Raw genomic sequence first — 18,749 nt, 5'->3', positions numbered from 1 at the left:
AATTGTACCTATTTGGGAGGGTAACAGTTAAAATTGACACCCTGAGAAAACCATTGTCAACCGACGCGAAACGGAGGTTGAGAATGGTTTCTGAGGGGTGTTAATTTCAACTGTTATCCTCCCAAACAGGCACTAATTATTTTATTATACTGAATGTCTTAATTCTTGAGATATTTTTACTGCATCATGTGAATTCTACGGCGAACCGTAAGTGTATAATTTACGCGCATGTAACAATTCGTTTTATTATACTTTCATGTTAAATACTGAAATCTGATTGGTTTAGACGGAGTTGATAATCCGTTCTATTACCCTCAGCGTAAGCAACACACTTGGCAACGGGTAACACAACGAATTGTTACATGCGCGTAAATTATGCGCGTACGGTTCGCCGTAGAATTCACTTTATTTCTGTATAAAAGCAATAATTTTTTTTTAAAGTTAAGGATGACGTTTACTCAGAATGAAAAAAAAATCCACTGATGATATCCATATAATAACTATTGGACAAGTAGGACACTTGTATGTAATGCTGAAATCCACTTTCAATCAACTGGGTCAATGACCTACTTTTTTTGCTAGTGGCCAATCAAATTATTGCATAAATTCAGCGTTGTAAATTTGAAATTTTAGGAGATAATCACATATTTCGACAATATTTATTTGTTAATCACATTAATAAAACATAACATTGTGTGTATCTATTACGTTATAAAGAGTATATTCTTAAAATTAAACTAAAATTTTTACATGAAACAATCCCGTTTTTATTTTATGCAACTCGAATTTCCTCTGTTTCATAAAAAAATGTCCATGAAAATCAACAAATTTTCATTTCAATATTAAAAAAATTGAATGATGATAATCCTTTATGGATAATGGATAAGCTATACATGTAAACTGCATCCTAAAGAAAACAAAATTAAAAAGCAAAGTGGGCGTCAATGATCAAATTTTTGAGATATTTTTTTCTTTTAATAATCCGAATTTCCTCTGTTTTTTCCCGAATTCATATGTATTTTCATTCCATTCTCTTAAACAGTTGAACAAAAGACAATAAGAAAAATCTGTTAGATTTTCTTTGTGACATCTAATTTGATAATTTCTAAGGCAAAAATAATGGATTAACCATTTTAAAAATTAAAATTCTTACATTCAAAATTTCGAATTTCCTCTGCATTTCTCTATTTTATCCAACATGTTTTTTTTTGTTTAAATAATAAGAAATACTATTACAAAAAAAAATTCATATCAATTTTAATTTACCTGACACATTCTTGTAAAAAATATATAAATGTTAAAATATTATGTAATAGAATGTTATCACAAATCAAAAGAATATATTACTGATTATTATATACAAAATCAATACTGACATATAGCTTCTAATGAACAATTCACAAATTTTGTATGTTCTATGCATGTGAATAAAATTCATTTTTATAATGAATGATATATAACATATGTGAATATAAGAATATGTCCAATAAAAAAAAACAACATTGAATTTCATTATGTTTTGCAGTTCAAAAATTGATATCATGATCAGACAGAATATCTAATTCAGCTTTCATTCAAAGACATGAAAAAGTTTGTGACAGAATCAATAATTTTTTTACACTTATATACTCTAACTGAGCTGTTGCCACACTGTTCAGTAAACCGATCATGAATACCATCAGCACTTCTTGAGTGTGCTAGTCTGAGACATTCAAAATCTAGACCACTGCCTGCAACTTTCTTAGCCATTCCAGCACTAAGTACATTTTTATCTACCAGACATTGCAAAGACGGGATATTTCTGTTCACAACCTTTTGGTAACAATAAGCACTTAATGCATACTGACAGGTACATGTAGTACATGAATGTTCATCATCACAAAATTGAACAGTGTCAAATAACCTTTTTAACATTAAAACGTCTTCTACAGCATCATGTGCATTGTAGGTACATTGAAGCAACACATCTGATAAATGTTGTTGCCTATATGAGCACAAGTTAGGATGGACAAGTTTGAATAAATATTTGGTATCCAAAAACCCTTGCACGCAATGTGCCATCCGATCTAACAAAGAGCAAGAATCTAAAGCATGAAATAGAACATGAACATCAAAACTTTTGATATTATGGCCAACTAAAATAACACAGGCTTGCTTTTCAATAAAGCTTAAAAAGGATTCAAGTGCACTTGATATTGAAATAGCATTCACTTTCCTCTCATTGTGATAGAGGGCTCCATTATTAAGCTTTAGGCCTGTAACTTCTGATGCAGAAGGGGTAATTTGCTCCTTTGGCATGACGTAGGTGGAAAATGTCTCATCCCCACAGACGGCAGCCACCTGCAGAATATGTGATGTTCTTGCTAAAATAAAAAAAAAAGCATCAACATAAGCATTTACGTCACATGAGTAAACTTATAAAAACAATCCTTTGAATTAAATCAACCAGATTAATATTTTGGATAATTAAAAATTCATATGCATCAATACCAAGTCCTGTTGTTTCCAGGTCAAAAAAGACAAGACTATGGTCTTTGATTGATGACAAACTCTGAAGTTGTGGTACAGATGATGGTCGTGGTATTTCTTTAACCGCACTGTTTGGATCACCAATTCCAACTCCAGATATATAAGTCGGACCCTCTCTTATTTCTTTACATGATGTGGTCTGGCATCTACAAAGGCAACAAGATAATCAATATCATTAACTGACTAATTCAAACTAATTTAAACATTTTCACATTAATGACCGATAAGCAGTGAACAATTCATTAAGCATGCATGCATCAGATATGCACACATTTTTTTTTATTGTCAACATTACTGTATATATATCAAATAAGTACCTTACAAGAACTGAAGTATTTTTAGAGAAGCTAGTTGTTTGTAACAACTGTCTGATATAATCAATGAATTAATCCTCATCTTGAATTGGTAGGGAGAGTAGTACCGGTACTTCCATACACACATATGCAATATCATAATCAATGCATAAAACCTTAAAAAAAAATAAAGAGAAAGATTTTATTTCAGAGACTCACTTCTTGGCTTTCAATTCTATTCTTCTCTTCTTTGCTTTTTTTGTTCGTGCAGTAGCTTGTCTTTTCCTAGACTGTGAGTCTCGAAGATGGCAAAACTTTTTTGTGTGCTTTCCTGGGGAAAGACCCACTCTTCTGTTCACCTGTTTAAAATATGATATAGTATTATGAACAAACTCATTATTATATATATATATATATATAGTAATGATTTCTTTCTCAATTTGCAATATACAAAATTTTCATAAATGGGTTATGAAGTTCCTAACTGTAAACAATACGGAATGTATTTCGCATTATAGAGTTCTTCATAATGGTTAAGTATAGTATTCAAAATTTTTCCATGGCGTTTTCCAGTTGGTATTGTATTTAAGTGTTGACATATGGTGTTTTGGCATTGGACTTTTAAAAAAGAACCTAATCCACATGACAGTACTCCTATGGAATGCGAAAGATGGAGTGGAATGCCACATTTTTCACATCCGGAGAGGCCATCTGCTAACACCCCTAACTCAACAACCCTTCTTCCCTCTCTCCATGATGAGTCATACCTTAAAAAAATTGTTTTTTAAATAAAGTTGAATGATTCTTTATAAACAAATCAAAGTTTGGTAATACTGAACAAACACAGGCAATGACAATTTAGCTGCAGGTCTGTAGCTCCTGGTTTAAAAAAAATTCGGATGGGCGACCTAAAAGGTACAGTCTGGAGTGCCACCCATTGAAAAAATTGTGTATTTATTGTGCACAAAAATGTGCACTAGTTTTTGACTTATAACCTTAGTCATCCGCAAATTCTGTGAAAACAAATAGCACCCTTAAATTTTTCATGCAGATCTTTTATTTCTTAACATGCCTCAGATTTTCTCCGCAACATGCTATCGACCTCAGAAAATCAAGTATGTTAAATTGAGAGTCACCATTTTTACATGTAAACAAACTGCATCACTTTAATTTACAGGATTGGTGATGGTGTTTAAAAGACTATCAGAGGCTTCAAAGTAAAGAGACAATATCAGTACTGTAGTAAATTGCATAAAGAAATTAATAGTACTAATTGTTTTCACAGAATTTGCGTATATTGAATAAGGTTCATCAGTCACGTTGTTGTGTGCAATAAATACACATTTTTTTCCAGTGGGAAGTTCCCAGATCATCCATCTGAATATTCTCAGACCAGGAGCTACATATACCTGCAGCTATGCAGCTATAAATGACAATTATGCAAATTAACTAAAATCAAACGAGGTATTTTTTTTTACTGTTTTACATTTTTATATAAATGAAGAACATGACTTATATGTAAAGATGCTACTGTACATGCATAATGCCTTTCTCTTTATCATGCATTACAACTGTTTATGCAGACTTCAAAAATGTGTATTTACTGTAAACGTGTAAAATTTACTACATTAAATTATATATATAATATATGATAGCATGAGTTATTCTCCTAAATTTATCATCTGAAGCAATACCTAGAATTTTCCAAATCATTGAAAGAGACGGAAACGTCGCTGCCTGCCGGTTCTGGCACATACATCAGGCCATCGTGATTATGTATACCGGTAGTCTGAGCATCGTCGGTCTGTTGAATATCAGGAGAACTCTCCCAATAATTGTGATCATCTGTGGTCTTACGGTCGGTCCAGTGACTAGCGAGAAGCTGAGAATTGCTTTTATATTGATTTGACTTCTTTGAGAAGCCTTGTTTTTTCCAGCGTGGCATGATTGTAAATTACCGTGAATCAGGTCGAAAACATTTTGACAGACGATTGTTTACATGTTACCGCTTGCTGACATACGGCATATGTCGTAAAAAGTTTAAAATCTTTTGTTTGATAAATAATAAGACAACAAAGATTAAATTAAAGAAGAGTTTAAATTAAATAACTTATATACATAAACCTAAAATATTATTTATCTTCTTTCGGATCTTAATAAATTTACGTCATCATTAACTACGGCGACCCGTTTGTGTTAAAATATCGTGAGTAAACAACAGCCTTAAGACATTCAGTATAATAAAATAAATAGTGCCTGTTTGGCAGTAACTGTTGAAATTGACACCCTCGAAAATCATTGTCAACCTCCGCTTCGCGTCGATTGACAATGGTTTTCTCGGGGTGTTAATTTCAACAGTAACCCTCCCAAAGAGGCACTATTTATACAGTGTTACCAGTTGTTAAGTGTGTTGCTAACGCTTAGTGTAATAAAACGGATTATAAACTGCGTTAAGACCAATCAGATTTCAGTATTCAACATGAAAGTATGAAAATGAATAATTGTAGATCACGGTGTTTAACAACATGTTAAATTTTTTTAACCGATAAAATAGGAATCAACGTTTGGAAACTGCTGAGGCAAATTACATGTAAATTAATACACACTGATTAATAAATCACCGAATATTATGTAAAACAGTAGAATATAAATATTACGCTTTACACTACTTTGTAAATTAGAAAAAAATAGTTTTATAGATAAGAGGAGTTATTTTGATGCATTTAACATGAGGCTAAAACATCCATCGGTTACATGACCATTTAAATATTTTTTTTCTACTTTGAAAGCGTTCAAAAATCGTTCGGAAGTAAACTTCGCCTAGTAACAACGTTAATTCCTTTCTTGCTATTTTAGATAGTAAAAACAAGAGAGCAATGTATCGTATTGAATGAATGTTTTATCAAAATATTTAAGGCTGATAATTGACATCATATGTCGATCATTTCTTTACAAGGATTACCTGTACGATATGTTTTTATCACAGTATCAACCAAAAAAAAACCCACACAGATATATATATATATATATATATATATATATATATATATATATATATATATATATATATATATATATATATATATATATATATATATATATATATATATAAAGGTTGTGCATGAGGTTGTAAACATTGGAGTAACTTTAATTTTAGATCGCTCAAAACTTTGCAAATGTCAAAATACTTACCGGCACAAGAGTAGATCGATTATTTAGATATATATCTAAGACTATCAAAACAAACATAAACCAAAGTCAGATCAATTTATTTCATGTTCAAATTTTACAAACTACAAAGCAATACAAATTCAACACTCAATTCGTTCAATAACTTTAAAAATCCACCACCCATCTTTATAATAACTATTAGATATATATACGCATAATTATTCAGGTTTATGTGATGTTGAAACAGACGCTTCTTTGAAAAAAGTTCTAGTTATTAACTAAAAAGTAGTGAGATATCACATATGCAAATATATTTCAATAATACTTATTGGAAATTTGTATTAACGGGTTAAACATACCGTTAAACAAAAACAAATTGTCATATCAAATATAATTTTACATCAATGCTGTTTGTTATATGTTCATAGAATTGGTTGTCGTAAGTATATCTTTATGTGATAACACTGTATACAATAATTGAAAATAAATATATATATATATATATATATATATATATATATATATATCTAAACTTTGTTTAATCTGTTAAAAGTTTCTTTAATAACGTTGATCCCTTTATTATCCTGCATCTCAACCCATTTAAATCCGCCGCATCATAAGCTCACAATATTCAGCTTGCAAAAATTAAACTTTGTTATAGGTTTGTTTAATACTCAAATCGGATTTCACCCCCCCCCCCCCGAAAAAAAAAACCAAACGAACAAAAAACAAAAACAAAAATAAAGATGATTCTGAACATAAAAAATGATATATAAAAAAAACATAGGTTTAAATACACTTTTTCTCAAGAAAGCAAGAAATCGATAAACACACAAATAAATAAATCAAAACAGATACTTAGGCAACATTAACAAAGAAAATATATCCAAAATAAAATCACAATTCGATCAGTCTGCAAACGTTTTCACCGTTCCTGGCTCTTCGGGCAGTTATGTACATTTTGTACTGAACTGCCTGAAAAGCCTGTTTACTACCTTTACATATCAAAGGTTGCTTTCCGAGCCTGCTATAAAGATCCAAGAAGATACGATTGCTAAAGACAGTACCAAGGGTTTCACTGATCTTGAAAATGTTCACCTCCAAATTAAAATTACAGTAAAAACAAAATGATTAAGCACATTTAATGGGCAATGTCATCACTGATGTGAAGCCCACTCTAGATTCACCATTCTGAATTGAGACCCCATCCCCCTTTTAACACACACGCACACATTTTTCTAGCGCCTTCTGCATATTAATAATTATTCGATTCAGATAATTAAGGCAATTGGTTAGAAATACACTTTCGTGCTTCACTAATCTTTTTAAAAGATAAGAACTGCCACATTTAAGTAACTACCCTCAATTTATAATTATGATAAGTCAAAAATGTTTCGTTTAACAATACAATTACCAAACAACTAACGATCGTTTAAAATGTTCAAAAAAGTTTCTAATTAGCGTGTTCTTATAAAGAGTATATTTGTTTGAAACAGGATACAATGCGACATAACATAATTATATGCATTCGACAACGCATAAGAAAACAAAGATACACGGTTTTCTGAATCTTACGGTTTTATTAAAAAAAATGATTTATTTTGCAATCTAATTTATCATTTTTTTACGGAATACAAAATGGCCTTAATCTTAGATAAGATTGAAAACTATTCAAGTGTTGCTTCGGTTTTCACTGATTACCACAAAATTGTGCAAAATTGATTCGTGAAACCATTTATAAATACAAAGTCTTCGAATTTAGGCTAAAGAGGGCTAGTGTTACAACACAATGAGCATTTCAGTATATTCTATTCTGTACACTTTACCTCGAATTTTGCATTTAATGTATAATAAGTCCAACAAGCCTTAACCTTTAAAGTCTACAGCCAACTACTGTGTGGCATAAGGAAAAGAAATCAAAATGTTACTCTATTACGACAAACAGCTGCCCTCCAATCAACGTGCGTACACAGATCGGTTAAACTTTGTTGTGATTTCTTAGTGCTATTACTTTTTGAAAATTTCTGTGGTATTTCATGTCGGCTGATAATTCTTCCTGTTTTTTTTCCACTTCTTCTCTGTCGCAAATTTCTAGTAAAACACAAATACGGATTACATAATCAAATATTTCTCACCAAAATTTAGAAATACGGTTTGATGCTTCTGGAAAGAACGTTTGCTTAACATTAATTTTATTCATAACTGAGAAATATATTCTTAAACACACGACAAATATCGTGGTATTTGATGTTTCGTTGAATCTAATGCATATGGTGAAAGGAATCTATATGCATTTAGAGATACAACTGAATTTAAAAAAAATATAACATTGATTAATGTGTGTTTTTGACGAGGACTGTCCCTTAATTGTATAAAAAAAAGTACAAGTTTTATTACTCGGAAGAAAATAAAGATGCAACGTGTGTCATTAAGGGTTCAAGTTAGAATAAAAACAGCATGGAAAACCTAATGTGTATTGCTTTTGTATCTTTTGATAACAGTTTTGGTCTTTTTTATCACTAAAAGTCAATTTAATCAAATTATATGTATTGGTCAATATATATAAAAAAAATGTCGGACACTCCACTATAGTAAGAATCTATAGGAGAAGGTAGACAACGAGGTATTAAAGTCTGGCTTGTGGGGACTCTCTCTACACAAAACAAGAGGCCCATGGGCCACATCGCTCACCTGAGGAACAATAGGTATGATAAAATCAGCTTAATGGAGTCATAATACAAACTATATGGACAATGTACAATAATACATGTAGATCCTGTATAAATAACATCCATTTTCCCCCTGGATATTCTTATGTTTACAATCATTAGTCCCTTTTCTAACAGGATGATTTTATAGTCATATCATATGTTGAGTATTGTAGTTCTCAAAAATATCCATAACAATAGTTTATATATGGGATATAAACCTACATCAAACTCTGAACCTTCTTGTGAGGCCAAAGAATTGTCCTGGAAGCAAAGTCTTAACAATTATAAAGAATCATCTGGCTGATTAGTTTCTGAGAAGATTTTTACAGATTTACCCTTTATATTCCCTTGATAAACTTTGACTCCCTATTGTGGCCCCAGCCTACCCCTGGGGATCATGTTTTCACAACTTTGAATCTACACTACCTGAGGATGCTTTCACACAAGTTTCAGCTTTCCTGGCTGATTAGTTTCTAACAGGCTTGGGGTAATGCTAAATGTAATGGTAATGCATTGCAATGCATTACATGTTTTCAAAGTAATGCTAGTAATGTGTAATGCCACAAAATTAGCATTACAAGTAATGGTAATGTAATTAATTACTTTCCAAAATCTAGTGTAATGCTGGCATTACATGGCATTACTTTGCATTACTATGCTTATTTATGCATGTTCACTTTTAAAAATGTGATGAATAAATGAATAGTTGAAATTGAATTTGATTAAATTTATTTTTAAAGAAGAAAGAAATAATTCTTGAGATAAAAATGTTTAATTGTATTATTAAAAGAGTTTTTAAAAAATTCATTTTTGAATTGTTAATAGTATTACATGTATTACTAAATATAACAGCACAATTTCATAACATTTTTAAGAGTGTTGTTATGAAGAGTTTTTAATGATTTAAACAATTTACTCTAATTAGTTTGCACTTCAATGAAAAAATGTGTCAACAACACACTATGCCCCCAGGATAATCTAAGTATCAAAACAATTGTTATAAGAATTAAGTGCTAAACGCCACAATCCCCTTCCCTTTACTATGTCCCAATAGAATAGGAGACAGACATGCACCTTTAAAAGCAAAATAATTGCACTGTCCATCCATGATGAAAATAGATATCACTTCCAATATTATAACCCATTTGAAAATAATTTTACTTATTTCTTCTCTCTCTCTCTCTCTCTATCTCTCTCTCTCTCTCTCTTGTATATTAAGTACACTGTACATTAGTTTGGACTGATAGAAAATACAAGATTCATGATATGTATTTTTCTATTATTGCACTTAATATATCCTATGATAACGATCATCAAACAGTACTTTTCAGTCCAAGCTTCGACTGCTCCTGTATTTTTAAAACATTTATTTAGTATAGCTGGGAAGATTTTCAAACTAACAGGATGCAGTTAAAAGATGAACCCTTTGAAACTTCGATCATAAAGTGCAACAGCAATCTTTTGTCTTAAAGTGTCCTCAGTAGAAAGAAATACGATTAAAACACCGTATCTTAAAAAATATAACTGGGAAAAACCATCTGTTTCTGAATTAATACAATTAAGTGTCCAAAATTATAAAGATTTGTGTAATCTGGGGAAATATCTCTATTTAGCTTTTGATAACCGCAACATTTTTCCATAAATTGCTTTTTGTTAGGCATGTAATTCTGTGTCTCTATTTCGAATCCTACATTGGATCATGCCAAATGTCTATGAATATCATTTTCCTTATGTAATACGTATGTTGTTCATAATGCCACAAGATGATTATATATTGAGCAAATAAAGAACGACTCTTGTATAGTCATTGAATTTGAACCTGATACTGAGCATGAACCTCTAGATATGTTAAAGAGTGTTTTATATTTGAAACATTTGCAAAAACTCTTTATTAGCTTTGCTTTTTTAAAACAAAGTAATGGTAATGGTAATGCATTACTTTACTCATGTAATGGTAATGTAATGCATTACTTCAAGAAAATCAAGTAATGGTAATGGTAATTTAATGCCCAAATTCATGAAGTAATGGTAATGTAATGCATTACTTTACAATGTAATTCGCCCCAAGCCTGGTTTCTAAGAAGAATATTTTTTAAAGATTTACTCTATATATTCCCATGTTAAACTTTGACCCCCCATTGGGCCCAAACCTACCCCCGCGGGGGTCATGATTTTCACAATTCTGAATCTACACTACCTGATGATGCTTCCACACAAGTTTCAGCTTTGTTGGCTGATTAGTTTCTGAGAAGAAGATTTTTTAAGATTTACTTTATATTCCTATGTAAAACTTAAATCCCCCATTATGGCCCCATCATACCCCCGGGGGTCATGATTTTCACAACTTAGAATCTACACTACCCGATGATGTTTCCACACAAGTTTCAGCTTTGTTGGCTGATTAGTTTTCGAGAAGAAAATTTTTAAAGATTTACTCTGTATATTCTTATGTAAAATTTCAATCCCCCATTATGGCCTCACCCTACCCACAGGGGTCATGATTTTCACAACTTTGAATCTACGCTAACTGAGAATGCCATCACACAAGTTTCAGCTTTCCTGGTTGATTAATTTCTGAGAAGAAGATTTTTAAAGATTTACTCTATATATTCCTATGTTAAATTTCGACCCCCCCCCCTTGTGGCCTCACCCTACCCACAGGGGTCATGATTTTCACAACTTTGAATTAACACTACTTGAGGATGCTTCCACACAAGTGTCAGCCTTCCTGGCTGATTAGTTTCTGAGAAGAAGATTTTTAAAGATTTATTCTATATATTCCTATGTAAAACTTCGCCCCCCCCCCATGTGGCCCACCCTACCCGCGGGGGTCATGATTTTCACAACTTTGAATCTACACTACCTGAGGATGCTTTCACACAAGTTTCAGCTTTCCTGGCTGATTAGTTTCTGAGAAGAATTTTTTTAAAGATTTACTCTATATATTCCTATGTAAAACTTTGACCCCCCATAGATGCCCCACCCTACCCGCGGGGGTCATGATTTTCACAACTTTGAATCTACACTACCTGAGGATGCTTCCACATAAGTTTCAGCTTTCCTGGTCTTAAAAGAGGAATGTTACTGGTTAATGTGTAATACTATTCAGTTTTATTAATAATGTACGCATCATGCATTATGTGGTACGCTCATTTTTATAAGCATAAAATGCACATAGATTAGACACGATTTTCTATGGTACTGAACTATGGTAGCAATATATATGGACTCAAGTGGCCTAAACAAAATTACATGTTCACTATACAGGTACCTTTAACACACCCCACCCACGTAAAAGAACTGACCTCATTGCGCTTGCCATCGGAGAAGCAAGTTACCGTTATTGTTTGCTCTAATACATATACATCTTAATGTTGTATATGCTGAACAGTTGTTATTTATTTATCATATAATAAATTATGTGCATGTATTATGGGTGAGATTCGTGTACCGGGAAACATGTCACTGTTTAAGGGAAACACGCTTGTAATTTTGTTTTCTTTTATTCGTACTCGTAAGGTTCATAAGACATATATATGCTTTATGAAAAATACATCCTTTCTTTTAGAAAACTATTACAGTAATGAAGGTGCTGATCCCCCCATCCATTTGTGTACAATGACAATGATAATAAACATTGACTTACATGACGTTAACATTCCACAGCCAATAGAAATGAAAAAAAAACCAAGCTGAACAATTTAGTTCGGGAATACGGTAATTGACAATAAGTAATACAGGCCATTTTTGGAATTTGCAGATTTATTGTTTTTACTTATGAACCATATTTGTAAAACAAAACTAGATATAAAGTAAATGTGCTTACTTGGTGCATAAATATGCTATCTCTGAGACATTTTCACATATAAATATAAACCAACAACCATTCTTATCATCACACAACATAACACAATTTGATGTTGCTATTTTTTCTTTAAGCTTTTGGATCGACAAAAGATCTTGCAGAAAACCTTATACAGTTAAATCAAATACATTTTAAGTTTTGTGAAATGTTGATACAATTTTAGGACAGCCCGTGTATGTAGAGATGTATATTGTGAAAACAACACAACCATTTGCTCTTACCTCGACATCTATTTAAACAACCTCTTTTTCTCATTGGGCAACAGAAAAAGCGGTATGGAAGAAATGCAATGTTAATGGGGGATGGAATCCTCCACTCGTAGTCATTAATTACCGTGTATCTCTCAAAACGCCACAATTTTTCCGAGTTTTCCTGTACTCTCTCAAACGTGTAACTGAAACCATGTTTATAATTCATTGTTAATATAATGTACAGCCAGTTTTCCTGAAATTTAATGGTTTTTCTTGCAAAGTTAATCGTATGAACTTTCAAACATTACGCTTTTTAAAATCTAACGGTTTTCAGTTCATCGCTAAAATTAATGATTTTAGACGGCTAATACAGTGAGCCATGCAGTCTTTCCTTGAATACTGTTTGGACATCGATTGTAAACATTGCGGCGCGGCTGGCTCTCAACAATAGAATGAAAAGACACCACGAATTTCGACAAACTAGGCCAGAAAATTATCATAGTGCGATCAATATATCTTGTAAGAGATGAAGATAAGAAATCTCCAGGTGTCATCAATAATTTAATTTATTATATCTAGATCCGCCGAGCATTTCCATTTTCCGACTTTGTCAGGTGTCTCCTTAAAATTAACGCTCTTATATCTGAGGTCGTAATAAGTGTTAACATTTTCTACTTAAAGAGATGAAAGGCTTTATTTTTCCCTGTGTATGATTCTGTGCAAGAATCATTTTCACAACATGTTTGTTTTTCTAAAGAAAATGTCTCTAATATTCCCGTGACAATTTCTGTTTTTTTTAATCACATGATGAAAATAAAATTTCAAAGTTTTAGTCGGTATGATTTTGGACACATCTTTGACACACAATCGCGAGGTTATTATTGCAGTAAAAAAGGCTCAATCGTTCAGTACATCTAAAACTATTTTTATTGTGTTTTTAACAAAAAAAAAACAAGACGCGAAAATAAGCTGTCATTTTGATTTGTTTTTCATTCTCCGATCAAATAAAGACGAACAAAGTTTGTTTTTTTTTAAATCTTTGTAAATCTTTTATATTGCAAAGGTAAACATTATATTTATATTTCTTCGTATGTTTATTTATGATTTTTTAATTTCTTAATAGTTACTTAGGACAAAATGTTGATATTTATCTTATTAGACCATATATCATCACTTGATCAAAAATCAAACTAGTAGAATTATGCGTAATTCCAAAGATAGCAATTACGAGTTCTTATGAATATATTATTATATGGTTATTTGATTCACTTAAACATTAAACATTGGTATTTTAAAACCAATTGATATAGCAACAAAATAATATAGCAATAATGATTAATAACCGTCACCTGAACATGGCAATAACAGGATTGACCAACAGGAGATTGGAGAACAACAGATATATCGCCGCTACAGCTTGTACAGTCCAGTCTTCTTCTGGACAGCGTTGTTGCGATGTGTCAGATTCCCATAAAGAGGAAATATTGGTACACGTTCGCTCGTCGGATTTTGTCTCACTACCTGGAAAAAGAGTTATAAAAAGACTGGTTAATATTTCATGAATATATACCAATTGAAAATGATAATTTTACCCACGAAAGAAATGCAATAATCTGATGATAATTGCCTTAAAAACCAGTTTCAAACTGAAAGGATTGAGTTTTGTTCGTGTTTCTTGATGACAGTTACCATTATTGCCAGAATATTGCTATTTAATAGATTAAAGCAGTAAGAGGTGTATTTTTTAGAATTTGATTTTGTTGAAAAATATTGCGAGTATGATAAATCTGCATGTTATATGTTATAAACTATTATGATAATTATGATTTTAGAAAAAAAAAATATGATGTCAGGAAACCGATTTTTCTGGTAGGGAATAATATAGCAGATAAATATTTGTACAGGACAACACTATTTCAGTTCTGCTCCAATTAAGGCTTCTTAATGGCTTTTCCCATATAAATTAACTGACAGAAATTTAAAAACCATAATGTTTTTGACATTATAGTAGAGCATAACATTTTCTGGAAAAAAAATCAACATGAAAATTGCAGCTCATATAGCTTTAATAAAAGCATTAGACTAAGAAGATGGTAACTTTCCATATAACTCATCAATATCAATAAATATATGTGTCATTTACCGTCAAGTTGATCAAGATTTAATTCCCCGTAGAGCTGCCAGTACGGGTAGTATATGATGGTCCATATCCTCCAGTTAGTCCAATCACCGCTCCATATTGTTTGGTGGTCTGGCCAGAGGTTTGCATGGTAATAGATTCCAACTCCCAGTACCACAAAAACAGCAATGGACAGAAAGCCAAGAAGGTCTTTAAGCTAGGGGGAAATAAACGTTTAATTAAATTCGATAATGTTGATTTTTTAACAATGCCATTTAAATCTTCGAGGAATTGAGTGCAAGAAAAAAATGTACCTACCATCTCTTTAATCATGATGAGTGTAGGTCCAAGTGTTCTGTGAATCAAAAATACTTCCAGGAATCTTAGATACATCACAAGCAGAGATAGAGCAAACATACGTCTTGCAATAGTAAACGTTTCTTCAATGTAAAAGTGTCGCACAAACAGTGCCGATAGCAGCAATGCGTATGACAACAGATCCACTAAGTTCCAGAAGTCGTACAGGTATCTTTTCATACGAGAATAATAGCTTCTGTGGGAACGACCTTCAGCTTCCAAACAGCCCTAAAGATTATGCACAGAAAACAACATTTAAGATAATTATTCAAACGACGATAGAAAACCAACATTTATATACCAATTTTTTTTTATTAAATCCATTAACTTTTGAAAAAAATAAATTATCAAAAAAGTAAATACAAAAAAGCAAAACCACTTGTTGTCGGTCAAATAAGTGTCATGGCTCTTATATAGACCATTCTTGGCATGTGTGCGTCTTAAGTTTACTTTTGGAGTGTCAAAACCTTTATCTGACAGGCCTCTAGTTTATGCCTCTGCTAAACAATTTTGAGGAGCAAAATGGCAATGAGGCAATGGTACCAAGTGTAGGAGGAATCTTAGATTATCTAAACCCTAGCTAAGAGAGTTTTCAAATAGTAAATACATGTACACCATATCGCCATATTTGCTCCACCTTAAAGTCTTATACCAAGGACACACATTTCACAATCTCAGTTAAGTGTTTCAAGGACATACAGTGTAAGTACAATGTATTTTTTCACCCACGTGAGTAGGATGAGAAATGTTTTTTTTTACCAAAATCACCCGTTTGCATATTTGGCCCCGCAGGTGAGGTCACAGTTTCACAAATGCAAATACTCTTGTCGAATACTTCTTCACGAAGAAAGTAAAACTGTTTAATTATTGACGGACAACGCATGACGCACGATGACGGATGCAGAGCGATAACATGGTTACTTAAGTGATCCAGGCGACCTAAAAAATAAATGACAGTCATCACCATCTTCACTTAAGTTTAACTTTATTTATTCATTACAAGACGTGCGTTCTTGGTTACCCCGTACTGGAAAGTTATAATCCATTCTTTCACAAGAGATCGAGCTTGGCAGGCGTTTCATACATTAGAACTAAATTCACAAAATAAAGAAACGAATGGCTTTGTTTTAATTATTCAACCTTGTTCTAATTTTAACTTCTCTGTGTACTCTAAATAAGTCCCCAGTAATTATAATCATTTCTACGTAATTATTCAATATTATTTCATTGCAAACATATATTTTGATGCACACTCCCACTGACTTTGATCTGCCAAAGTGTGTTTACCACCATACTCTTATTTTTGCTATTTTGGGCTTGTTTATCGGAAATGAAAGTAGGTTTGTAATCGGTTCGACGATTACGTATCACATAAAATCATCGTGTTGAAATACCAAAGATATAAGCAGTTACTCTTGTGCAAGCAAGTTTTTTGGCAAACTGTCTTAATTTAAAAGTATAGATTGTACAAATGCCAAAGATGTTGTACACTAAATAACTCTTAACATTGTAATAAGGTACCGTTCCCTTTTGCATATTTTCCAGGTAAATATAAGCATAATTCACAAATGCAGTACGTAATATTTAACACAAATTTAATTTGCTTACAAAATTTCAAACTAGTTAGTTTATTTGAATTACTCAAACAAGTACATGTAAACATTGCTTTTGAGGGACTCCTCACTAAAATGCCTGTATGAGGTTTTATTGTATGTTAATATGATTATCATCAATATGTCAGAAAAAATATATCAATATATAGGGAATCCATTTAATTCCCGTGTTTAAGAAATTCATTTAATTCCCGTGTTTAGGAAATTCATTTAATTCCCGTGTTATCAATGACCTAGTTTTCCAATTTTAAACAGAATTATTAGACTTGCTTTCCAAAACCTTAGGTAAACAAAAGGTGTATCAAATTTTGCGTTATTGCCTTGGTGACAAATGAAAATACAAGCGTGAGTAGATGTCATTTATATCGTTTCTTCGTATTCGGTTATTGTTTTTCTTTGGAATAACAAACACCATTGACATTTTTGAAAATACGTACAAAACAGCTAATCAGTTCTTCGATCAGATCGCCAGCTCCCCAAAAATACACGTAATATTCGAACACTCGCCCAATGTTCAGTACATAATATTTCGTGCTTACACTAGTGAGCACGAAAGCACTGTACATAACCAGCATTGAGAAAAACATCATCTGAAAATCGAATAAGTTTAAATCAATGTTTTAAAATTGAAAGAATAGAGAAAATGAATTTAAGAATGCATATTTCATATATCTAATCTGTTTTGATTTACTTACATAATTGAACAGGTATTTTGTCAACGGTGCGGTAAAGAACTTTTTAGGCTCATCAAACATCGACTGAAAATATTAATTTTAAACATTGTGAAAATACATATAGCAAATATGATAAAACGAAATAAAATTATAATACAAGAATACATGTATAAAAATGTATGTGATAAAATTGTAAATTTTGTTAATCTGTATAAAGGATAATTTAACATAAAGTTTTTATATGAAAATTATTGCAGAATCCAAGGACACATATTGAAAATTGTCTGAAGCAGTGTTATAAATATCAATGCTCACTATAATGCCTCCCATTATTTTCAAGACAAAAAGAAGATTCATTGATGAGTGATTAAGAAAGTACTATTTGTAGAGAGTGATTTGTTTGTCAACAAAAGCGTGTGTATGTGTATTACGTAATAACTGACCGGCAGCTACCGAGGAGCTGCCGGGTAATAGCAGCTCCGGCGGAGCTGCCCCCGTTATGTATATATATGCGTGGAAGCGCGAGAGAGATATATATATGTGTACAGGTAGAGTTCTAGTTCGAGAGGCAGGTTTAGAAAGTGACCTATGTTTGTGTAAATTGTTAATATGTAAGAAAACGGAATAAATTTGTTAATAGATAACTGGACTTTTATTTACGCTACCAAAGAAGGAAATTAGAGGTGAATTAAAATGGATTAATTTATAGAGAATAGTGGAGAAATAAGACCGCACGCTCGGTCGCGCTACATATTAAAGTAAACAATATAGAGATGCAATAAATTTAACACGGACATAAAACAAGTTTGGACATTATAAGGAGTGACTTGTTTTTGTAGCATGTGTTATCAGGTAAGCAAAAGGTTGTTCATATTTTTGTTCGTCTTTCCTCTGCTTAAGTATGCAGAAAGGCGAACACGTACAGTACCGATCAGACCAAACCTAACAGAAAGTAAACCCCAACTAAACCCTGGGTTTACTTTCTGGGTTTACTCTGGGTTTACTAGAGTGGACCCAGAGTAAACCCCAAGTAAACCCAGAGTGGACACAGAGAGTAAACCTCGATCAGAAGTATACCCTGAAAGCAGGTGCTACATGTGTATTCGGAATATACAAGGGACAGGAATCACAGGCAGTAGGATGACAAGACAAAATACAGGTCTGCTTCACACTTCAGTGCATATAGTTGACTCCAAAAGTAATTCTCGAGTAAACCCAAAGTAAAC

The 18,749-nt window shown here is 32.2% G+C and overlaps 2 protein-coding genes and 1 long non-coding RNA gene across 3 annotated transcripts in view; 1 reads left to right on the top strand and 2 right to left on the bottom strand.

Moving 5' to 3' along the window:
- LOC136274626 (uncharacterized) overlaps positions 1-177 on the top strand; it is an 8,519-nt gene extending 8,342 nt beyond the window's left edge. Inside the window, exon 3 of the mRNA XM_066081945.1 lies at positions 1-177. This exon is cut by the window's left edge and continues 499 nt beyond it. The gene's annotated coding sequence lies outside the window, so the exon portion shown is untranslated.
- A 13-nt stretch (positions 178-190) lies between these two features.
- LOC117691700 (uncharacterized) lies at positions 191-5,167 on the bottom strand. Its single transcript, XR_010713077.1, has 4 exons — positions 4,517-5,167; positions 3,042-3,589; positions 2,491-2,675; positions 191-2,363 (listed from the first exon to the last, which is right to left on the bottom strand). It is a non-coding gene; the product is annotated as an uncharacterized lncRNA (long non-coding RNA).
- An 830-nt stretch (positions 5,168-5,997) lies between these two features.
- Positions 5,998-18,749, bottom strand: part of LOC136274621 (transient receptor potential cation channel subfamily M member-like 2) — a 34,529-nt gene continuing 21,777 nt past the window's right edge. Inside the window, exons 7-13 of the mRNA XM_066081932.1 lie at positions 17,545-17,607; positions 17,287-17,439; positions 15,198-15,464; positions 14,904-15,096; positions 14,110-14,281; positions 12,791-12,963; positions 5,998-8,084 (exon numbers count right to left, since the gene is read on the bottom strand). Of these exons, the coding sequence (XP_065938004.1) occupies positions 7,972-8,084; positions 12,791-12,963; positions 14,110-14,281; positions 14,904-15,096; positions 15,198-15,464; positions 17,287-17,439; positions 17,545-17,607 (1,134 nt within the window). The 3' untranslated portion in view covers positions 5,998-7,971. The remainder of the gene's footprint in view (positions 8,085-12,790; positions 12,964-14,109; positions 14,282-14,903; positions 15,097-15,197; positions 15,465-17,286; positions 17,440-17,544; positions 17,608-18,749) is intronic.

The sequence above is a fragment of the Magallana gigas genome, chromosome 1 (assembly GCF_963853765.1).
Source record: "Magallana gigas chromosome 1, xbMagGiga1.1, whole genome shotgun sequence".
Lineage (NCBI taxonomy): Eukaryota > Metazoa > Mollusca > Bivalvia > Ostreida > Ostreidae > Magallana > Magallana gigas.
Note: the sequence above shows the minus strand (reverse complement) of the source record. Positions and strands in the feature narration are given on the sequence as shown.